This window comes from Elephas maximus, chromosome 26 (genome assembly GCF_024166365.1).
Source record: "Elephas maximus indicus isolate mEleMax1 chromosome 26, mEleMax1 primary haplotype, whole genome shotgun sequence".
Lineage (NCBI taxonomy): Eukaryota > Metazoa > Chordata > Mammalia > Proboscidea > Elephantidae > Elephas > Elephas maximus.
The window spans coordinates 3,642,827-3,663,272 of record NC_064844.1 but is presented as its reverse complement, the minus strand read 5'-3'; the positions used below and the strand labels follow the sequence as shown (position 1 = coordinate 3,663,272).

Sequence of the window (20,446 nt, the reverse complement as noted above, 5' to 3'; positions counted from 1 at the left end):
TCTAAGATGAGGTCCGGGGGTGAGGTGATCATTTTTATTTGGTTTTGTTATTGACACGTCCCATGAGCTTAAGACTCTCCAAGATCTTTAGCTCTTCTTCTCTTTTCCAGATTTAAAAAGGGTTACAAGAAGATGCATCTTTCAAGTTTTCTATTTGCTTTTCCTTTGAACCAGAGCGAATCCTTAATCCTGTACCATTAATCTGCCAGGAAAAATGTAGTATGATGATCCCATTTAAATTTCCAGTGGTTTCTGACCTCCTTTTGCCAAATTTTGGGGTTGAATGAACCTTTTTGTGTTTTTGGTTTCCAAGATATCATCTGGCTATGAAGGTGATAAGCCACTAAATTCTGCCTATGATTTATTGACACCTCAGGCTGTTTAAAATTTTCTGAACAAGTGAAAATTTTCAACAAATTTCTCCTCAAAGAGAACACAATTTAGATGGGTATTTTAACTTTTTATGACATTCAGACACGGCGGTCGTTGCCACCTTACCCATCCTTTCTGCGTACACAGCTCTCCTCCAGCCTCTGTGTCCAAAGCTTGCTCCGTAATCCTTATCCAGCAGGAAACCGTCATTTCCCTGGTGTCCTCCAGCAGCCACTGGAATCATTTACTCACATTTTTGGGAAATAGACAAGCCTCTCCATCAGACGTCCAAATACCAGCTTCTTTCTGTTGCACTTGTTATTTTGCCCTTCTACCTCTTTATACTTCTCTCATTAATATTCAAAATATGGATTCCACAAATATCTGAAGTGACTGCCTCTTTCAAGGGTTGTGTTGGCACGTAAGATGTGCTCCCAGGCTGGGAGTTTATAACCCCGTTTTGAGAACGGGAGAGAAACCAACACTCGCTGACAGTCTCTTACGTGCCTGTGCCTCTGCTCAGTGCTGGATGCATTTATACATCCTTGAATCTTCATAGACACTGGAGGAGGTGAGTGGTATTCAGGTGAGGAAACTGAGCGACACAGACGTTACTCAACTTGCCTAAGGCCATGCAATGGCAGAGCAATGCTTAAGGTGTGCTGTGCCTTACTCTGAGGCCCTTGGTCCCTTTCCCAGGCCATGTTGGTAACACAACAGGTACAGGCATGCTTGCCACACATGATGTCGTACAATGATTGTCACATGGGTACTAATGGCAATACTTGCTTCAGAAGGGAAGGATAAGGAAAGGCCGCTTCTGACTACGAGTCCCTGGGAGGTGCAAACGATTAAAATACTTGGCTGCTGATCGAAAGGTGGGAGGTTGGAGTCTACCCAGAGGCACCTGGGAAGAAAGGTGTGGTGACCCGCTTCTGAAAAACCAGCCCTTAAAACCCCTGTGGAGCACAGTTCTCTTCTGACACATGTGCAATTGACCCTATGGAAACTGGGACCAGGATGGTCAGGGGTAATTCCGAGCCAAGGCAGCATTTGAATACAGCCTGAGAAGTGCAGAATTGGTTAGGGGACGACAGAGCCTGGAGTACCACTTGCTGTGCCCCCTAGGTCCACCATAAGTGTTTATCGAGGAGCATCAGGGTATTTACAATATATACTTAGAACAAACAGGGGTGAAATCTGTGTTTTTTGCTCTCATATTTCTCTTGGCTTCCACAAGAACCTTGTAACTTCCAGCTGGGGGGCTTGCTTTATTTGTTTATTTCTTAGTGCCTGAATTGTCCATCAAAAAAGAGCTAGCCTAGAATGGGATATGGTGGATGATATATTCCTGTTTTATTGAGCTATAAGGCCCTTGGGACCTGCAGCCTTTGCTAGTCAAATTAAATTAAATCAGCAAAGAACTAGTACAGCCAACCTTCTGAAACTCTGTATTGTGTGTGCTAATGGAGGTACGGGTAATGAAATTCAGGCAGGACCCACTAAGCACTGCTTGACTGTCTACTTTAGCTCTTTCTCATACCAAGGTTTGATAACCTGCCAACATTCAGTGAGATTCTATTATGATTCCAAGAAGTACTATTAAAGAGAGAGAGAAAAAGAGAGAAAGTAGGGGAAGAGAAAATTATGTCAAATAATCTAGTAGAGAGAATTGAATCAGGAACCAGAAGAGAAGAGGTCTCTATCCCAGCCATTGGGTTGTGTAAACTCTAGGAAGGCAGCCATCTTTCATTTCCTCATCTACACACTGAGAATTATAATCATGCTGGGTACCACTAGAGTTGGCAAAGAAGTATTGAATAGTCTCCGTGTCTTTTTAACTGAGTTGATGTTAATTTGTTACAGCAGCTTTAGGAGAAGGTCATTTTCCTAATAAAGCTATCTTGTCACCTCAGAGAGGTCCTGTCTGTGTCCCTCTTCCTCCGGAGACAAAAAAAAAAAACAAAAAAAAAAACAAAAAAAACAAAGGCGGCACAAAAGCTTTGTGGCCGTTGAACACCCTGCCATCATGGCGGGACCTGCAAGCAGGTGAGCACCTCCATGCTGACCCTTTGTCTGGCAGGATGATTGCTTTAGCCCAAGATTTCAGGGAAAATACATCTGGATTCTTTTTTTCCTTGGAGCATATCCTTGGAGGCTTCTTCCTCTTTTTTATTTTTAACCCCTCAGTTCTCTCCATCCTTGGAGAATACAAGCAAAGCTGCTAAATTTAGGGAACGGAATTCCTTAACCAAAAGTATTAAATAATCTAATTATTTGGTAGTCAAGTGTGTTTAAACCACTTAACTCATTTTTCTTTTTGGTTACGAGGAAGATGAAATCTGGCCAATGGCTTCCGGAAGGTAAAAGAATCAGCTGGCAAATGATGCTCCTGGTATTATTATCACTGACAGGTTATCTGCAAGAAAAGGTTTCCCACCACATTCCAAACCACCATCTGAGCCTATTTCAGGCTGTTCCGACCTTGTCTAAAGAAGCAGGGAGAGTGGATCCTACCGCTCCAGTTTACAACTTGAAGCACACATTGGGGAATTTTGAAAGCATTCCCTTCAAAGTCTGCGAAAGGCTGTTGCCAGGGGGAACCATCTGGGGACCACAGCTGTGTAGTTACCAGTTAGCGCCATCCGCACCACTAGCCCTGCCCCAAAGGGCTTTGAAAGCATTTGAGTTTTCAAAATGTACCTTCAGGCTGGGTGGCAGGGAGACAGGGTTCAGGAGCAGGGAGACCTTGCTCATCTCCTGTGTGGTGTTTGTGCCTGTGGAGTGTGCAGCAGGTTAGTGGTAAAGATCCTGAGCTCAGCACTTATCTTTGACTCTGCGTTGCTCCTTCCCACCATACGTCATCCAATTAACAGGGGCGTCAGGCCTTTCTCAATTCACACCAGGAGATCTGCCACGAATTTCAGCTTAATCAACTTTCCCTGATTTCGTTCATGTCTAGAGTATCGGGGTTTCAGTAATTGCCAGATTGTTAAATTGTTAAATAGATTTTGTGTAAAAATGAAGTCTCCTGGAATCCATTTGCATCATCAGAATTTAAACTTCTGATACTGGGCAAGCCTGTCTGCCTCTAAGTTTCTGAGTGGCTTTTCTACCCAGTGCTGTTTCTGTCCTGCTCAGCGGAACACATTCGTGAAAGAAATCTCCATTTGTTACAGCCTGATAGTATGCCCGTAATGACTGGATTTGACAATGAACTGACATCTGAATTTTAGTGCGTGGTAAATGAACGGATTGGAAGCCGCTGCTTTTAGAAGTGGGCTCCTTCTGTCCCTCCGTTCTGAATTTCCTACCAGAAGGGAAGTTATTTTGCAGGTATGGTCCTTTTTTGCCTGGAGGTTGATTTTAATTTACTTGAAATGGTGGTTTCTTTCTCTTTTTGCCGTTAAAGTTTCCTTTCTATTCAAGTCTAGAGCTTTGAAAAAACTGTAGCCAGTATTTAGACCCTTGGTGATTTGCAGGTTTTATGTAGATATTCAAGCAAGCATCCCCTGCCCAGACGTGGAGAAATATTGACGAAAAGTATAAATGAAAACAACAGTCGGGCTTAATGAATTCCGGGAAGCCTTAGGAAGACAAGAGACTACAGCTGATTTTCTCTGCACCCCCGTCTTTGCTACCCGTTCCTCTTCCTTCTTTCTGTTTTAATGTATACGTATTGATTTTATTATTTGATTTGAATTTTTTAATTGTTTTTTAGGTGAAAGTTTACAGCACAAATTAGTTTCTCATTCAGAAATTTATACACAGATTGTCTTGTGACATTGGCTGCAATCCCCAAAATGTGTCAGTACTCTCCTTTGCCTTTACATCCTGGGTTCCGCATGTCCATTTGTCCAGTTTTCCTGTCCCTTCCTTCCTTCTCGTCTTTGTTTTTGAGTAGGTGTTGTCCATTTTGTCTCATATACTTGGCTGAACTAAGAAGCACATTCCTCATGTGTGTTATTGTTTGTTTTATAGGCCTGTCTGATCTTTGGCTGAAAGGTGGACTTTGGAAGGGGCTTCAGTTCTGAGTTAGCAGGGTATCTGGGGGCCATAGTCTGGGGGGTTCCTCCAGTCTTTGTCAGACCAGTAAGTCTGGTCTTCTTTGTGAATTTGAATTTTGTTGCACATTTTTCTTCCTCTCTGTCTGGGATGCTCTATTGTGATCCCTGTCAGAGCGGCTGGTGGTGATAGCCAGGCACCATCTAATTTTTCTGGGCCAAGGCTGGTGGAAGATGTGGTTCATTTGTGGTCCATTAGTACTTTGGACTAGTATTTTCCTTGTATGTCTTTGGTTTTCTTTATCCTCCTTTGCTCTGGATGGGTTGGGATCAATAGATGTATCTTAGATGGCTGCTTGCAAGCTTTTAAGACCCCAGACACTACTCACCAAAGTAGGATGTAGAATATTTTCTTTATGAACTATGTTATGCCCGTTGACCTAGAAGTCCCCTGAGACCATGGTCCCCAGACCTCAGCCTCAGCAACTCGGTCCCTGAAGGTGTTTGGATGTGTCTAGGAAGCTTCTGTGACTTTGCCTTGGTCAAGTTGGTTGCCTTCCCTATATTGTGTGTTGTCTTCCCCTTCACCAAAGTTAACACTTATCTACTATCTAGTTAGTGACTTTCCATCCCCACCACTCCCTTCCCTCCTAACCATCAAAGATTTTTTTTTTCTGTGTTTAAACTTTTTCTTGGGTTTTTATAATAGGGGTCTCATAAAATATTTATTTTTTAATCCAAGAAACCAGATAAAATATTTGACACGTTAGAGTGATCCTAAATGGAAGATTCTGGTTGAATTAATGATGATAACAAGAGACTTACATACTTTGGACATACTTTTGGACATACTTTGGACATGTTGTCAGGAGGGATCAGTCCCTGGAGAAGGACATCATGCTTCGCAGAGTACAGGGTCAGCGGAAAAGAGGAAGACCCTCAATGAGGTGGATTGACACAGTGGCTGCAACGATGAGCTCAAGCATTACAATGATCGTAAGGATGGTGCAGGACCGGGCAGTGTTTCGTTCTGTCGTGCATAGGGTCGCTATGAGTCAGATCTGACTCGACGGCACCTAACAACAACATCAATAAGAGATAGTCGATGACAACAACAAGAAGAAAATCCCACTTATTTCTGTCCTACTCTACAGGTCATGTAGAGAAGGCATCTTCCTCATTGGTCTTCTGTTGGGTAGTAGGAAGCCAAGAGGGTTGGCTTCTCCTGCCTTTTGTTAAAAGAGTGGCCTCTTTTTGCCTTCCTGCCTGCAAATTTGTAGGAGAAAAGCAACATTACATATGCCTTGAGAAGAGGAAATAGTTTACTACTTTTATTTGGTTTCTTGCTAGAAAAATAAGAAAGTTCACATTCTTGTTTGCATAGACTTCATCACACATCCTCTTGTTGACAGATATTGTCATCAGCAGCACAAACTTGACGTTCTTGTCCTTGGAGTTTAGTCCTCTGCTCCTAGTAGCTGTAACCTGCCAAGACACTGGATTCCTCTGCCCTTCATTGTCTGACATATTTAATGGGAATAATATTTGATGGACCAGAAACTGAAAAAGTTGAGGTTCCTTCCAGATTTGCATGCAGTTCTGTGATGGGCATGTGACAGGTGCTGCTGATGGTCAAGATTTCCCACGTGCTGTTGTAAAATGCTACGACCCGTGTGCCAGTCTGTCATACTGTAGTGGCTTGCATGTTGCTATGATGCTAGAAGCTATGCCAACATTATTCAAATATCAACAGGGTCACCCATGGTGCACAGGTTTCAGTGGAGCTCCCAGACTGAGAAGAAAGGTCTGGCAGTCTCTTTCTGAAAACCGTATGGATCGCTGTAGAACGCTGTCTGATATAGTGCTGGGAGATGAACCCCCTGGGTTGGAAGGTGCTCCAGATACACCAATTCATCACTTACCAGCATGCTTACGTTCCAAAGACGAGGTCGTTCTACGAAAATCGGCCTCATGTGAGAGTCAGAGCCATCAGAGAGCTGATTGCATAAGTTTTTGCAGCTAATCAATAAAAGACTGTGGCACCAAAATTCATTTTTTTGGACAGAGTTTTTTTTTTTTTTCCTGCTAGGCTACAGTGCTCCTTCCAAGAACCATCTTTAGTAGTTAGGGAGGAGATAAGAAAGACACATTTATAAACAAGTCTAGCATTAGATGAAATTTGATAAGTACCATAAAAAGCTATGAGAGGTAGGAGGGCTTGCTTTTTCATAGAGCAATTAGGGGAACGCGTCATGGAGGAGGTGGCATTTGAATTAAGACTTGAAGGATTAGTAGGGTTTTAACATGTGGAGATGGGGATAAATTTAAATAAAAAAAAGATAAATAAACGTGAGAGCTTAAGACTGTCGAAGTGTATGAAGGGAAAAGGAAAGAAGGGGGAAAATGATGTTTCACAATTACTATCCAGACTAAGAGAAACAAATGTTGGAACAAAGTTACGGGAGTGTGGAGACTTGGAGACCCCTGGGAAATTGCAAATCCTGTAACCCTTTTGTTGCTACATTTTTTCTCAATTTTTTTTTTTTTTTTTTGGATGATATGTGTTTTCAGTATTGGAATGCATGCTTACTAATTGAATGTGTTTAAATTTTTGGTTGGTAATATGGATTTTGAGAAATACAATCTGGTAATACAAGCTACCAGTGAGGCAAGTGGCATTGTGGCACCACCGGTGTGTGGTATGACAATATACCAATGAGAGCTAGCTAATTTATTGTGAGCACCTTTCCATTAGATTGCATGGGAACCTCTGGTTTTCCAAATATGACACAGGAACACCAAAATAAACCCATCAGGGCTCCTTAACTGTCACACAGGAAAGCCATAATTATGCTTGCAAGCCTTATGTCACAGATGTAAAGGAAATAAAGGGGGGGGGGAAGGCAAAAGTTTACAAAACTAACACAACCAGGAAGCATCCACTAATAGAATGTTCAGCCTACACAACAATGAGACTCCAGCTCTGGTCTGCTGAGCCTCACGCATATAAAAAGGGAACCACCATGAGGCTGAATGCATTAGAACTGGAGTAACACCTTACCTCTGAGGCCCAGAGGCATAAAAATTGGCTGGTATACCATTAACCCAATGGTAACAAAACAGTGTGATTTAGAGGGATCCATGGTGGAGATAAATGAGTTAGACTGGGAATGCTGGCTGAGTCCGTATCCTGAAGGATCAATATGGCAGTTAACAGAAGCTCAGCTAGGAGTTCAGTGAGTAATGAAGAGAGGCTGAAGTGCTTGAGAAGGGAAATGGCAGGAGCAGGGTGGGGTATCAGGAAGAGAAATCCAGCTGGGCTACCAGGATGTGTGAACGTGTTAGGAGACGGTGATGCCAGGGGATTTGAAGAAATCCAGGAGATAGTGTGGATGAGGGTTGCAATGAGGTTGGTGATGGCGCTATGAAGAGAGAGAATGAGGTGTGCTGGCATTTCCATAAAGAGCTAATTGCAAGTATGGAGCAAAGAGAAGAGCCATTGTTACTGTATCTGTATTTCTCGCCAACAGACCAGTGCTTTATTAAAGTACACGTGCCTCTTCTCTCAGATTATCCTTTTTTTTTTTTTTTACTTTATTAAGTCAAACTCTCTAGGGTCTGTACTGAACACCTGCATCTAATTTGGAAATGTGTTGTCATGGCTCCTGTTAAGACCGGTCTGCATTTGGAAGTTCATTTTCTATTCCATTTATTTCGATTAAATGCTTTGTTATTAGACTTCTTACAAGTCATACCCCCTGAATACAAAGTCAGAAAATAACAGTAGCAGCCACGAAGGTGCTGAATTGCTGGTCAGTGTTGTTAGGAGCAAGAGGCAGAGAGTGACAATGGTGAACATTGTAAGCAGATTTATAGAGGAAGTGGTTTGTCCAATTTTTACCCCTGAAATAGTTCAGATTAAAAGAAAAAGAAAATGATGTGCCTGGTTCATTCTGTTAACATCCCCCTGTCCCTCTGCCCCTCCAGGTAGGTCTGTGCACACGGAGAGGTTAATAGTAACATTGCCTTTTTACGGCTAAATTATCTGGCTCTAGAACCATTCACAGATTCTATTAAAGACCCCTATGGAGGCTTGCTTCTTCAAATAGGCATTTTAATTCACCCGGGTACAATAAGGTGTTACCTCCCTTTCATTAATAAAATGGGAACTCATAAAGAAAACCAGATTATCTTAAATTTATGATCAAGTAATTTTGTTTCTCTTAGCCTGGATAATAATTGTGAAACATCATTTTCCCCTTTCTTTCCTTTTCCCTTCATGCACTTCGACATTCTTAATTTCTCATGTTTATTTATCTTTTTTATTTTAATTTGACAGGGAAAGCTATCTAGGACCCCAGGAGGCAAGCGGTGTGACTGAAGAATTGGTCCTTTCCATCTTCAGTTTAATGAAATAATAAGCCAGTAATTGATTTATATTTATATTTACACTTGCCTTACAAATTCGGGGATTTTTGTCACCTTTATTGTAATTCTATAAGTAGTCACGAAATTACTTGCAATGAACTTTATTTTCTTGTTCCTTTCCCAATGACCGAAGCCTTTTATTTTAGTTATGGGGCTTTGTTCAGCCTCCAAGTTTCCCATCTCATTTTCCCTGGTCTCAAATTTTAGTTTTCATTTCAAGTTGTTATCGAAATATTTTTTTTTCTTTAACTCTTTAGTACCTTTATTAAAATTTGCTCAAAACAACCTAGCTTTGTGTCTTTCCGCTTTCTACACAGTCACATTTCAGGTGTTTGGAGAAGGACAAGCTTCTTATGCTACTAACAATTTGGAACACAATTTGGAAGTGGTAAGCCAGCAAGCCCATCTCCTGGGGTTTCAACTGGATTTATAAAACCCTTTTACCCAAACCTTGATCTTCTGGGGCCTTCCGTTATTCAGAGACTTGTTGTTTTACCCATGCTTATTAAGGAACACATATTATCTGGCAACAACTTAAGGAAGACCCCCCCCACACATACACACTGAGTTGCCATCGGCTCAATTCTGACTCCTGGTGACCCCTTGTGTGTCAGAGTACAACTGTGCTCCACAGGGTTTTTGACAGCTGATTTTTGGGAAGTAGGCTGCCAGGCCTTTCTTCCAAGAAGCCTCTGTGTGGACTCAAACCTCCAACATTTTGGTTAGTGGCCAGGTTGTTAACCGTTTGCACTAGCCAGGGACTAACTAAAATTAGAAGCAGCTTATTAAAAGGGGAATCGAGGAGAAAGGATCTGTTACGTGCAGGCAGGTAACATCAGAAATGAGAGCGGACAGCCTGATATTTGGGGAAACTGTAAAATACTTAGAAATTCCTAACCACATTGGTATTGATAAATGCAATCTCTGGAATACCTACTGCGTGCTTTTCCGTACACTGCCTAATTTAATTCCACGATTCAGGTATTAATATTCCCATTCTACAGATGAGCAAATTCAGGCTGAGAAGTTAAATATTCAAACTGCCACAGCTAGCAAGTGTCGGGGCCAGAATTGTCCCCTGGTCTGTCTGACCCCCAAAGCCAGATCGTCCTACTTCATCACGGCTCCTCAGCATGCCATGGTAATTGCTCATTTATTATTATTTTTACTTTGTGTTGGAAATGAACATTTTAGGTGTTTGAGAGATTACTTACGTGGAACACTTGACTCCAATGATGAAGTGAAATGAATTATTTCAATGTCATCCTAATATAACCGTTTCAGGAAACCTGACTTCTGGATTGGGTTACTCTTGAGTTAAAAAGTAAGTTCCCCGTGAGATATCTGTATTTATTCCTTCACTCATCCACTTCATATAACAAGCATCAAGTGACTGTGATGTACAGAGAAACACTGTCCCAGCCCTTGAGGATTCTACCAGATCAAGAAAACAAAACAAAGCAAAACACAAAAAGCCTTCAAAACATAATTTCAGTAGAATTTTGGTAATTGTTGAACAGCGCTTCTCTTCCTCCACCTCATCTTCCTCATGGCCTCTAGAGTTATTTTTTTTTTTCTACAGCCCCAATCTGCTGGTGTCATCCCCAGCTTCACGTCGCTGACAACTGCCATTGCCCAGTAAGTCCAGACTCTTGGCCCTTGAGAGCCTGGCGCCATCTTGCCTTTTCTGTCTCATCTTGAGCCGCCTCCACCCCAGAATTTAGCCCCCCTAAACTGCTCCCGTTTCTCCCCAGTGCTAGGCACACCCACATCTGTATCCTCTGCTCTGGATGCTTCCTCTTGGGGAACATCTGGGGGACATGCCCTCTGTCATTCAGTAGTGAGTCTCTCTGTTGGTTCCTCAGGATCCAACTTGAATGGCATCTGCCCTCTCAACCTTCTCCTGACAGCCTGCTCCTCCCTAGCAGAAAGGAAAAAAAAAGGTTCATCTTCCGGTAACACCCCGTGTTGTAGCATCTCATGCAATAGTGTAACGTAAAATTATTTGTATTGAATTGTCTCTGACTACAGTCGGAATCCTTCCAGAACACGAAGATAGTTGTAGTCATCCTTGTGTGCTGTGCCCTCAGGGTTCTGGCACATATCTGGCCATCCGTACCGGCTGGTTGCAGAGAGTAGAACAGAAAGGAGGTGAATAGGCAAATGCTATTGTTGTTGTTGTTAGCTGCCATCAAGCCAGCTCTGACTCCTGGTAACTCTATGTACAGCAGAATTAAACGTTGCCTAGTCCTGCACCAACTACATGATGGCCGGCATGTTTGTATCTTCCGGCACTTCATTGGACAATGCTCTGTTGTGATCCATAAAGTGTTTATTAGCTAATTTCTGGAAGCAGATCTCTAGGTCTTTCTTCGTAGCCTGTCTTAGTCTGGAAGCTCTGCTGAAACCTGTCCACCATGAGTGACCCTGCTATATTTAGTAGCATAGCTTCCAGCATCAGAAAAACGCTCAAGCCACCACAGTACAACAAACTGAGAAACCAGGGGTGGGGTGTGGCAAGAGGAGCTAAGCTTTCAGGAGTGGTTGGGGGAGGTTGTATGTAAGTAGGGCTTAAAGAATGAGAAGTAAACTCAATAGACAGCTCAAGCAGGACTTAGAGTGTACGGAAAAGGTATCGTGAGCAGAGAGAGCTGTGTGCATGAAGGCTTGAGAGGACATGACTTAGTAGGAAATTGCAAATAACCTAGTGTCTTTAGAGCTTAGGGGAATGGAGATGCGGCAGAAGACGAGGCTGAGATCATGGGATGGCTTTGTGTTGTGATGGGCCTGTCGGTGTGCAGATTTCACTCTCTGCTGGAGACCTCTGGTGGGCCATTGGAGGTGGATATGGTTGTAGAGGGTACGCTTGGATTCAGAAGAGCTCATTAGGAGGTGAGGCAACAGTCGGAGGCAGAGACAAAGGACCGTCTGAGGCAGTGGTCCAGGGGTGCTAGGGCTCCTGGGGCTGTAGAGAGCTGTCTGCCCTGCTTCATGTTTTCCTGACACTGTCTGCTTGTATCTCCCAAAATTTAATTTTATCTCTTGCACCTTCTCCCGGTTCTCTCAGTTCGAGCCACCTAGCCTTCTCACTATTTCTGGAACCACCAGGAAAATCCTGCCTCAGGGCCTTTGCACTTGATGCTCCGGTTGTCTGAATACACTGCCAGCTCCCTTCCACCCTGCTCAGGGTCTCTCCACATTGTCCTGCTCAAAGAGCAGCTCTGTCCCCCTGTGACCCCTTGCCCTGCTCTATTTTCATCCTTGGCTAGTATCACCCTCTTGCGTTACTTGTGTATACGTTTGCTGACCTAATTGTATTCAAAGTTCAGTCCCTGTGAGGTTAATCACTTTGTGTTGTTTTCTGCTGTATCCCCAGTACCTAGAACTGTGCCTGGTATATAGTATGTGCTCAATAAATATGTACCTAATCATTTAATGGAAATTTTGGTGGCGTAATTTTTTAGTGGTTAAGTGCTATGGCGGCTAAACAAAAGGTCAACAGTTTGAATCCATCGGGTGCTCCTTGGAAACCCTATGGGGTAGTTCTACTCTGTCCTGCAGAGTTGCTATGAGTCGGAATCGACTTGATGGCAACGGGTTTGGATTTTGGCTTAATCGTTTAATAAACAAATGGATTTCACAAATCCCCTTGGTTTCTCTACTGATTTGTTCCACCATCATAGGGACTGATGGTCAGCACTAGACCAGCATTTTTCAAATGTTTTCTCAACAGAGAATAGAAAATATAATATTTGCATGGTATTGGGGTATATTGGAGAGGATTTGGGCCTGTCTGTATATATGGTGTGTGAATAGACCACACAGTAACTGGTTTGATTTGGTGTTTCTATGGTGTCCCTGGGCCGTACAAAGTCTTCGCTCTTAGCTGCTAACTGCAAGGTTGGAGGTTCAGATCCACCGAGAAGCACCTCAGAAGAAGGGCCTGGTGATCTGCTTCTGAAGAACCAACCCCTGAGAGCCCGTGGAGCGCAGTCCTGCCCCGACACAGAGGAGGTGCCGTGGCTCAGAGCTGGCCTGACCGTAACTTTGTTTTAATCATAGCGCTGGTCGAGAAAATGATGACATTTTCTTTTTGTATAACTTTGTATGTTCATAGTATGAAAAATAAAATTGAAGCATTGGGGAAAATAATAAATGTTAAAATTGGATAAAAGTTCCAAATAAAAAGTTCGTATTTAAAAAAAAATTATGTAATCCTCATGGCACAGCGGTAACCTATTTGCCGCCCACCGGTGGGTGTTTGTCCCCCGTTGCTGTTTTGCATTCTGCCTGGGTTTGGGAGTTTACCTTTGGGGCAGGACTTGCTGGCAGTTCTGTGTCCCTGTTGGCCTCCTACATGTCCCCTTCTGCACGGAAACTAGCCCGCTCCAGCAGGGCAGTTGGCAGGACTATGGCCGGTGATATGATAATAAGGATACTGAGTGTGAGTTGCCTGCTTCGCCAGCATGATAAAGTAGTTAAGGAAGTAACGTTTGTGAAAGTTTGGAGCCCTTCTTGCTTAACCGCAGCGGAGCAGCACCATCTGCTTGGGAACAGCCAATTTGTTGTTTGTTTTACACTGAGTTTATTAAAGTTACCCAAGGGAGAGTAGGCGGGACCTTATTTGGAAGCTTGTTTCCTTGAAACCCCGCATGACAGAGTGGAAAGAATACTAGGATAGTCTTTATAAGGCCTAGGCTCTGGTCCTGCCGTGTCCTGAGTCAGGGGCGGATTCACTAGTACGCAAGGTACACACAGGCTGACATTAAGCAAAGCACCCTGCATGGGCTTAATCGTGCTTACTTACCAATCTGTAGCACACGGTTTCACAATTTCAAAGATGTGGTGAAACCCATGTGAAATCGTGCCCTACAGATTCGTAAGCAAGCACAAGTAAGCCTTGCGTACCTTGCTTATTGGGTAACCTGTCCCTGTCCTGAGCTGTGCTGTCTGGCAAATTGCAGGTTTATTTGAGCTTTGCTAACGTCAAACATAAACTGAGAATGATGGTTTTCCAGCTTATGTCTCAGAGCTTTTGTGAGAATCTTATGAAATCATGTAATGGTAATGGCAAACTATTAAAAAAAAAAAAAATCATTGCCTTCGAGTCCATTCTGACTCACGGTGACTCCACGTGTGTCAGAGCAGAACTGTGCTCTGCAGGGTTTTCAGTGGCTGGTTTTTCAAAGTACATCACCAGACCTTTCTTCTCCAGCCACCGGGTGAATTGGAATCTCCAACCTTTCAGTCAGCAGCGGAAAGCAAACTCTTTGCACCATCCAGGGGCCTGGCAAGCTGTAAATTGTCATTTTTTTCGGTTTAAGTTATTTAAGGTTTCTGCGTTGGACCCTAATGTCTGCAGAGTCCTGCTGAATAAACTCTAGATTTCCCATTGTACACCATCCCATTTGGCTGTTGCCAGGGCAGTTACCTTCTGTGTATGCATCCACAGTGAGTCCCTGAAAGTACTGGTCCAGGTACCCCTATTCAGAGACTTCAAAAGCCCCCAGTTTTCTCATTCTTTAAAAATGAATGACTCCTGAGTAAATGCATATTCTTGTTTTAAACCTGACAACTTGTTGACTTATATGTTCCTAAAATGAACACATTGGCATCAAGATTTGTCTGTTGTTTTGTTAGGTACCATCAAGTCAGTTCCCCCGCATATCTGTCAGTTTGTCGTACTTTGGGGGCTTGCGTGTTGCTGTGATGCTGGAAGCTATGCCACCGGTATTCAGATATCAGCAGGGTCACCCATGGTGGACAGGTTTCAGCTGAGCTTCCAGACTAAGACAGACTAGGAAGAAGGACCCAGCAGTCTACTTCTGAAAAGCATTAGCCAATGAAAACCTTATAAATAGCAGAGGAACATTGTCTGATATAGTGCTGGAAGATGAACCCCCCAGGTTGGAAGGCACTCAAAAGATGACTGGGGAAGAGCTGCCTCCTCAAAGTAGAGTTGACCTTAATGACATGGATGGAGTAAAGCTTCGGGGACCTTCATTTGCTGATGGTGGCGCAACTCAAAATGAGAAGAAACAGCTGCAAACATCCATTAATAATCGGAACCTGGAATGTGTGAAGTATGAACCTAGGAAAATTGGAAATCGTCAAAAATGAAATGGAACACATAAACATCAATATCCTAGGCATTAGTGAGCTGAAATGGACTGGTATTTGCCATTTTGAATCAGACAATCGTATAGTCTACTCTGCTGGGAATGACAACTCGAAGAGGAATGGTGTTGCGTTCATCGTCAAAAAGAATGTTTCAAGATCTATCCTGAAGTACAACGCTGTCAGTGATAGGATAATATCCATACGCCTACAGGGAAGACCAGTTAATATGACTATTATTCAAATTAATGCACCAACCACTAGGGCCAAAGATGAAGAAATAGAAGATTTTTATCAGCTACTGCACTCTGAAATTGATCGAGCATGCAATCAAGATGCATTGATAATTACTGGTGATTGGAATGTGAAAGTTGGAAACAAAGAAGAAGGATCAGTAGTTGGAAAATATGCCCTTGGTGATAGAAACAGTGCCGGAGATCAAATGATAGAATTTTGCAAGACCAACAACTTCTTCATTGCAAATACCTTCTTTCGCCAACATAAACAGTGACTATACACATGGACCTCGCCAGATGGAACACACAGAAATCAAATTGACTACATCTGTGGAAAGAGACAATGGAAAAGCTCAATATCATCAGTCAGAAGAAGGCCAGGGGCCGACTGCGGGACAGACCATCAATTGCTCATATGCAAGTTCAAGATGAAACTGAAGAAAATGAGAGCAAGTCCACGAGAGCCAAAATATGACCTTGAGTATATCCCTCCTGAATTTAGAGACCATCTCAAGAGTAGATTTGATGCATTGAACACTAGTGACCAAAGACCAGACGAGTGGTGGAATGAAACAAGGACATCATCCATGAAGAAAGCAAGAGGTCATTGAAAAGACAGGAAAGAAAGACCAAGAGGGATGTCAGAGGAGACTCTGAAGCTTGCTCTTGAGTGTCGTGCAGCTAAAGCAAAAGGAAGAATTGATGAAGTAAAAGAACTGAACAGAAGATTTCAAAGGACGGCTCGAGAAGACAAATTAAAATATGATAGTGACATGTACAATAGGGAAGAACATGCTCAGCGTTTCTCAAGCTGAAAGAACTGAAGAAAAAATTCAAGCCTCGAGTTGCAATAGTGAAGGATTCCATGGGGAAAATATTGAACGATGAAGGAAGCATCAAAAGAAGATGGGAGGAATACACAGAGTCATTATACCAAAAAGAATTAGGCAATGTCCAACCATTTCAAGAGGTGGCATATGATCAGGAACCGATGGTACTGAAGGAAGAAGTCCAAGCTGCTCTGAAGGCATTGGCAAAAAACAAGGCTCCAGAAATTGATGGAGTATAAATTGAGATGTTTCAACAAACAGATGCAGTGCTGGAGGTGGTCACTCATCTATGCCAAGAAATATGGAAGACAGCTTGCTGGCCAACTGACTGGAAGAGATCCATATTTATGCCTATTCCCAAGAAAGGTGATCCAACCGAATATGGAAATTATAGAACAATATCATTAATATCACACACAAGGAAAATTTTGCTGAAGATCATTCAAAAGTGGCTGCAGCAGTATATCGACAGGGAACTGCCAGAAATTCAGGCTGGTTTCAGAAGAGGATGTGGAACCAGGGATATCATTGCTGATGTCAGATGGATCCTGGGTGAAAGCAGAGAATACCAGAAGGATGTTTACCTGTGTTTTATTGATTATGCAAAGGCATTCGACTGTGTGGATCATAACAAATTATGGATAACATTACAAAGAATGGGAATTCCAGAACACTTAATTGTGCTCATGAGGAACCTTTACATAGACCAAGAGGCAGTTGTTCGGACAGAGAAAGGGGATACTGATTGGTTTAAAGTCCGGAAAGGTGTGCATCAGGGTTGTATTCTTTCACCATACCTATTCAACCTGTATGCTTAGCAAACAATCCGAGAAGATGGACTATATGAAGAAGAACGGGGCATCAGGACTGGAGGAAGACTCATAAACAACCTGCTTTATGCAGATGATACAACCTTGCTTGCTGAAAGTGAAGAGAACTTGAAGCACTTACTAATGAAAATCAAAGACCACAGCCTTCAGTATGGATTGCACCTCAACAAAAAGAAAACAGAAATCCTCACAACTGGACCAATGAGCAACATCATGATAAATGGGGAAAAGAATTGATGTTGTCAAGGATTTCATTTTACTTGGATCCACAATCAACAGCCGTGGAAGGAGCAGTCAAGAAATCAAAAGACTCACTGCGTTAGGTAAATCTGCTGCAAAGGACCTCTTTAAAGTGTTGAAGAGCAAAGATGTCACTTTGAAGACTAAGGTGCGCCTGACCTAAGCCCTTTATTTTCATTCGCATTATATGCATGTGAAAGCTGGACAATGAATAAGGAAGACCAAATTAACGCCTTTGAAGTGGTGTTGGCGAAGAATATTGAATATACCATGGACTGCCAAAAGAACGAACAAATCTGTCTGAGAAGAAGTACAACCAGAATATCCCTTAGAAGCAAAGGTGGCGAGACTGCGTCTTACATACTTTGGACATGTTGTCAGGAGGGGATCAGTCCCTGCAGAAGGACATCATGCTTGGCAGAGTACAGGGTCAGCAGAAAAGAGGAAGACCCTCAACGAGGTGGATTGACAGTGGTTGCAACAATGAGCTCGAGCATAACAACGATTGTAGGGATGGCTCAGGACTGGGCAGTGTTTTGTTCTGTTGTGCATAGGGTCGCCATTAGTCGAAACTGACTGGATGGCACCTAACAACAACAGGTGACTAAGACACCATCCACTTGTGGTATTTCTATTATAGCAGCACTGAGTGACTAAGACACCATGCGCTTGTGGTATTTCTGTTATAGCAACCGTAGGTGACTAAGACACCATCTACTTGTGGTATTTCTGTTATGGCAGCGCTAGGTGACTAAGACACCATCCACCTGTGGTACTTTTGTTATAGCAGCACTAGGTGACTAAGACACCATCCGCTTGTAGTATTTCTGTTACGGCAGCACTAGGTGACGAAGATACCAACGAAATGATCTCAATGGCAAAATAGGGTGTTCCTGTTAATAAATAACTGTGAGAAGCCTTTGCTGTAATTCTAAGATGTCTTTTTTTTTTTTTAATATTAAGGAGTATCAGAGTCATCACAATTATAACGTTTTTCTAAGCATTGTATTGCTAATTAGTAGTTTTCATTACTTTGATAATTCTGTTGTTGAGAAGTTGTTTTTCCTGGTTACTAGCTTGGCAGTATCTCTTAATGTTTCTGTGTGCTTCATAAACATATAAACATTTTTCCTCCTTTTTTGTCAGTGAACTTATTCTTTCTTATGCCTACTACACAAGCATTGAGAGGGGAAAAAAAGTGTTTTTTTTTTTTTAAATTTATTTTAATTTGCTCACTCTTTTTTAAACACGAATATTTCCAATTTGGTGTTTTGAATCTCAGGTGAGGCATGTAAGGGAGACAGTGGAAAATATCACTTTTGGGGGAAGCTCCTATTTTGGGTCCACAGATTGACGATGAGGTTTTTCCTAGGATTTCGTAGTATATGGAAATTGACATCCACTGAATTTTGGAAACACCCAAATATATAGTAAGGCCAGATTTATTTTGACTTCTGCCTTGAATAAACTAGTCTTTAGAGGATTATTTTTTCTTCCTACCAAAAGTTATATAAACTCATTATAGAAAATAAGACAAATTTAGAAATATATAAATAAGTAAAATATGAGTAATTTCACAACCCAGAGATAACTACTGTTGATGTTTTAATGTATTTCCTCTGAGTACTTTTTTCAATGCTTCTCAAATCTATATATTTTAAAAAATCAGGCCTTGATTTGTTTATACTCTCACATTTTGCTTTGTCTTTTACCATTATGAGTGTTTTTTGAATGAATAAAATTAAAAACTCATTAAATATCCAACAGTACTTTAAATTTCTGTATATTATTCTTCATATGGACACAATGTAATTTATTTCACTGCTCTGTTATCATTAAGTAGGTTTCAATTTTTGGTATTAATAACCCTTAAGGGAACTTTCCCATATATAAATTGTTATTTCTGATGGTTTCCTTGGAATCATCAAAGACTTTTTGTGTTCCTCCTCTCAGTTTGGGTTTTTTTTTTTTTTTTTTTCCTATATTGATGTTATTAACCTTTCTAGAGGCAAGTTTTTAATTATTAATTAGAATGTTAGAGACATTAGTTTTGTTTAGGTAGAACACGAATTAGAATGTTTTTCAAAATTTTCATAGCTATTCTTCATTCAAGAAATATTTATGAAGTTTTTCCTTTTGGCTAGGGATCTTTTTGCAAGACAGGTATATTTTGTGCCCTAACCAGAAACACAGTGTAAGTCTAGAGAAAGTCTTATATGTCGTCTTAAACTGAGCTCTAAAATCACTTTGGTAAACTTAAAAAAAAAAAAAAAAGCAGAGATTTGTAACAGCATGAAACCCTTGAAATAGTTATAGAAGAACTGAATTTACAGTCTTGCAAAATTCTGTCTTCTGGTTCTGACACCCAAAAATTCTACTTGTATTTTCTTTTATGATTTTCAGTGAAGACCTATATTATTATTTGTTCCTGCATTTTTTTTTTATTACAGTTCTCCCCAGGTATTTTGTATTTTTGTTGTGCTTTACAAAGCATCTGTTTTTTTGTTTCTCCCCATTCTGTTATTGTAGATATAGAGAACTATTTATTTTTGTAATTTATTTTTAGCCATTTACTGGAATTCTCTTTTTAGTTCTCCAGGACACACACATGTTGTGTGCTGAGGAGTCGATTCTGACTCATAGTGACCCTACAGGACGGAGTAGAACTGTCTCATAGGGTTTCCTGGGCTGTAATCTTTCAGAGAGCAGATCACCAGGTCTTTTCTCCCACAGAGCAGCTGGTGGGCTCCAACTGTTGACCTTTCTTTTTGGTTAGCAGTGGGGATCTTGACCATTGTGCCCCCAGGGCTCCTTAGGAGACAGACACAGCTTTAAGGACTGCTTTGACGTTTGGAAGTTGTGTGAAATTGAAAAAATTATGTAAGTCTTGGTCTCAGTTTCTTAATATGTGAGGACAATAAACTCACCTTACAGATTGTTAAGAGTTAATGAGCTACCCAGTAAAGAACTTAGCACAATATGGGGCACATAGCAAGCGATCAATAAATGGTAGATTGTTACTACCATTTCCTTAGATTCCTTAAATCATTTACTCCTTTATTTCAGTTTAGCCTAATGTCTTCCTCTATAATTGATAGTTTTTCCTTTATGAATTTAGATACTGTATTATTCAGAGCATAAAATTTTATTGTTAGTATTATTGTTATTATTATAACTACATGGCAGATTGTACCTACTGTATTATGATTCTTTTTCTGCCACTTACTTCTTTCATTGTAATTCATCTTTGCCCAGTATTCAAGTTGTTACCCCTGCTTTGTTTTTATTGTGATTGCTTGTTATTAAAGGACATTCTTTTATTTTTTTAATCTCTCTTTATTTTTTTGTTTTAGCTGTGTTTCTCTTAGCAGCATACACCCAAAATGATT

The 20,446-nt window shown here is 41.5% G+C and overlaps 1 protein-coding gene across 1 annotated transcript in view; it reads left to right on the top strand.

The window, feature by feature from the left end:
- The first annotated feature begins 2,401 nt into the window (after positions 1–2,401).
- Positions 2,402–20,446, top strand: part of LOC126067909 (uncharacterized) — a 28,779-nt gene continuing 10,734 nt past the window's right edge. The window contains exons 1-3 of the mRNA XM_049870149.1: positions 2,402–2,421; positions 3,082–3,167; positions 9,809–9,945. Coding sequence (XP_049726106.1) covers positions 2,402–2,421; positions 3,082–3,167; positions 9,809–9,945 — 243 coding nt within the window. The remainder of the gene's footprint in view (positions 2,422–3,081; positions 3,168–9,808; positions 9,946–20,446) is intronic.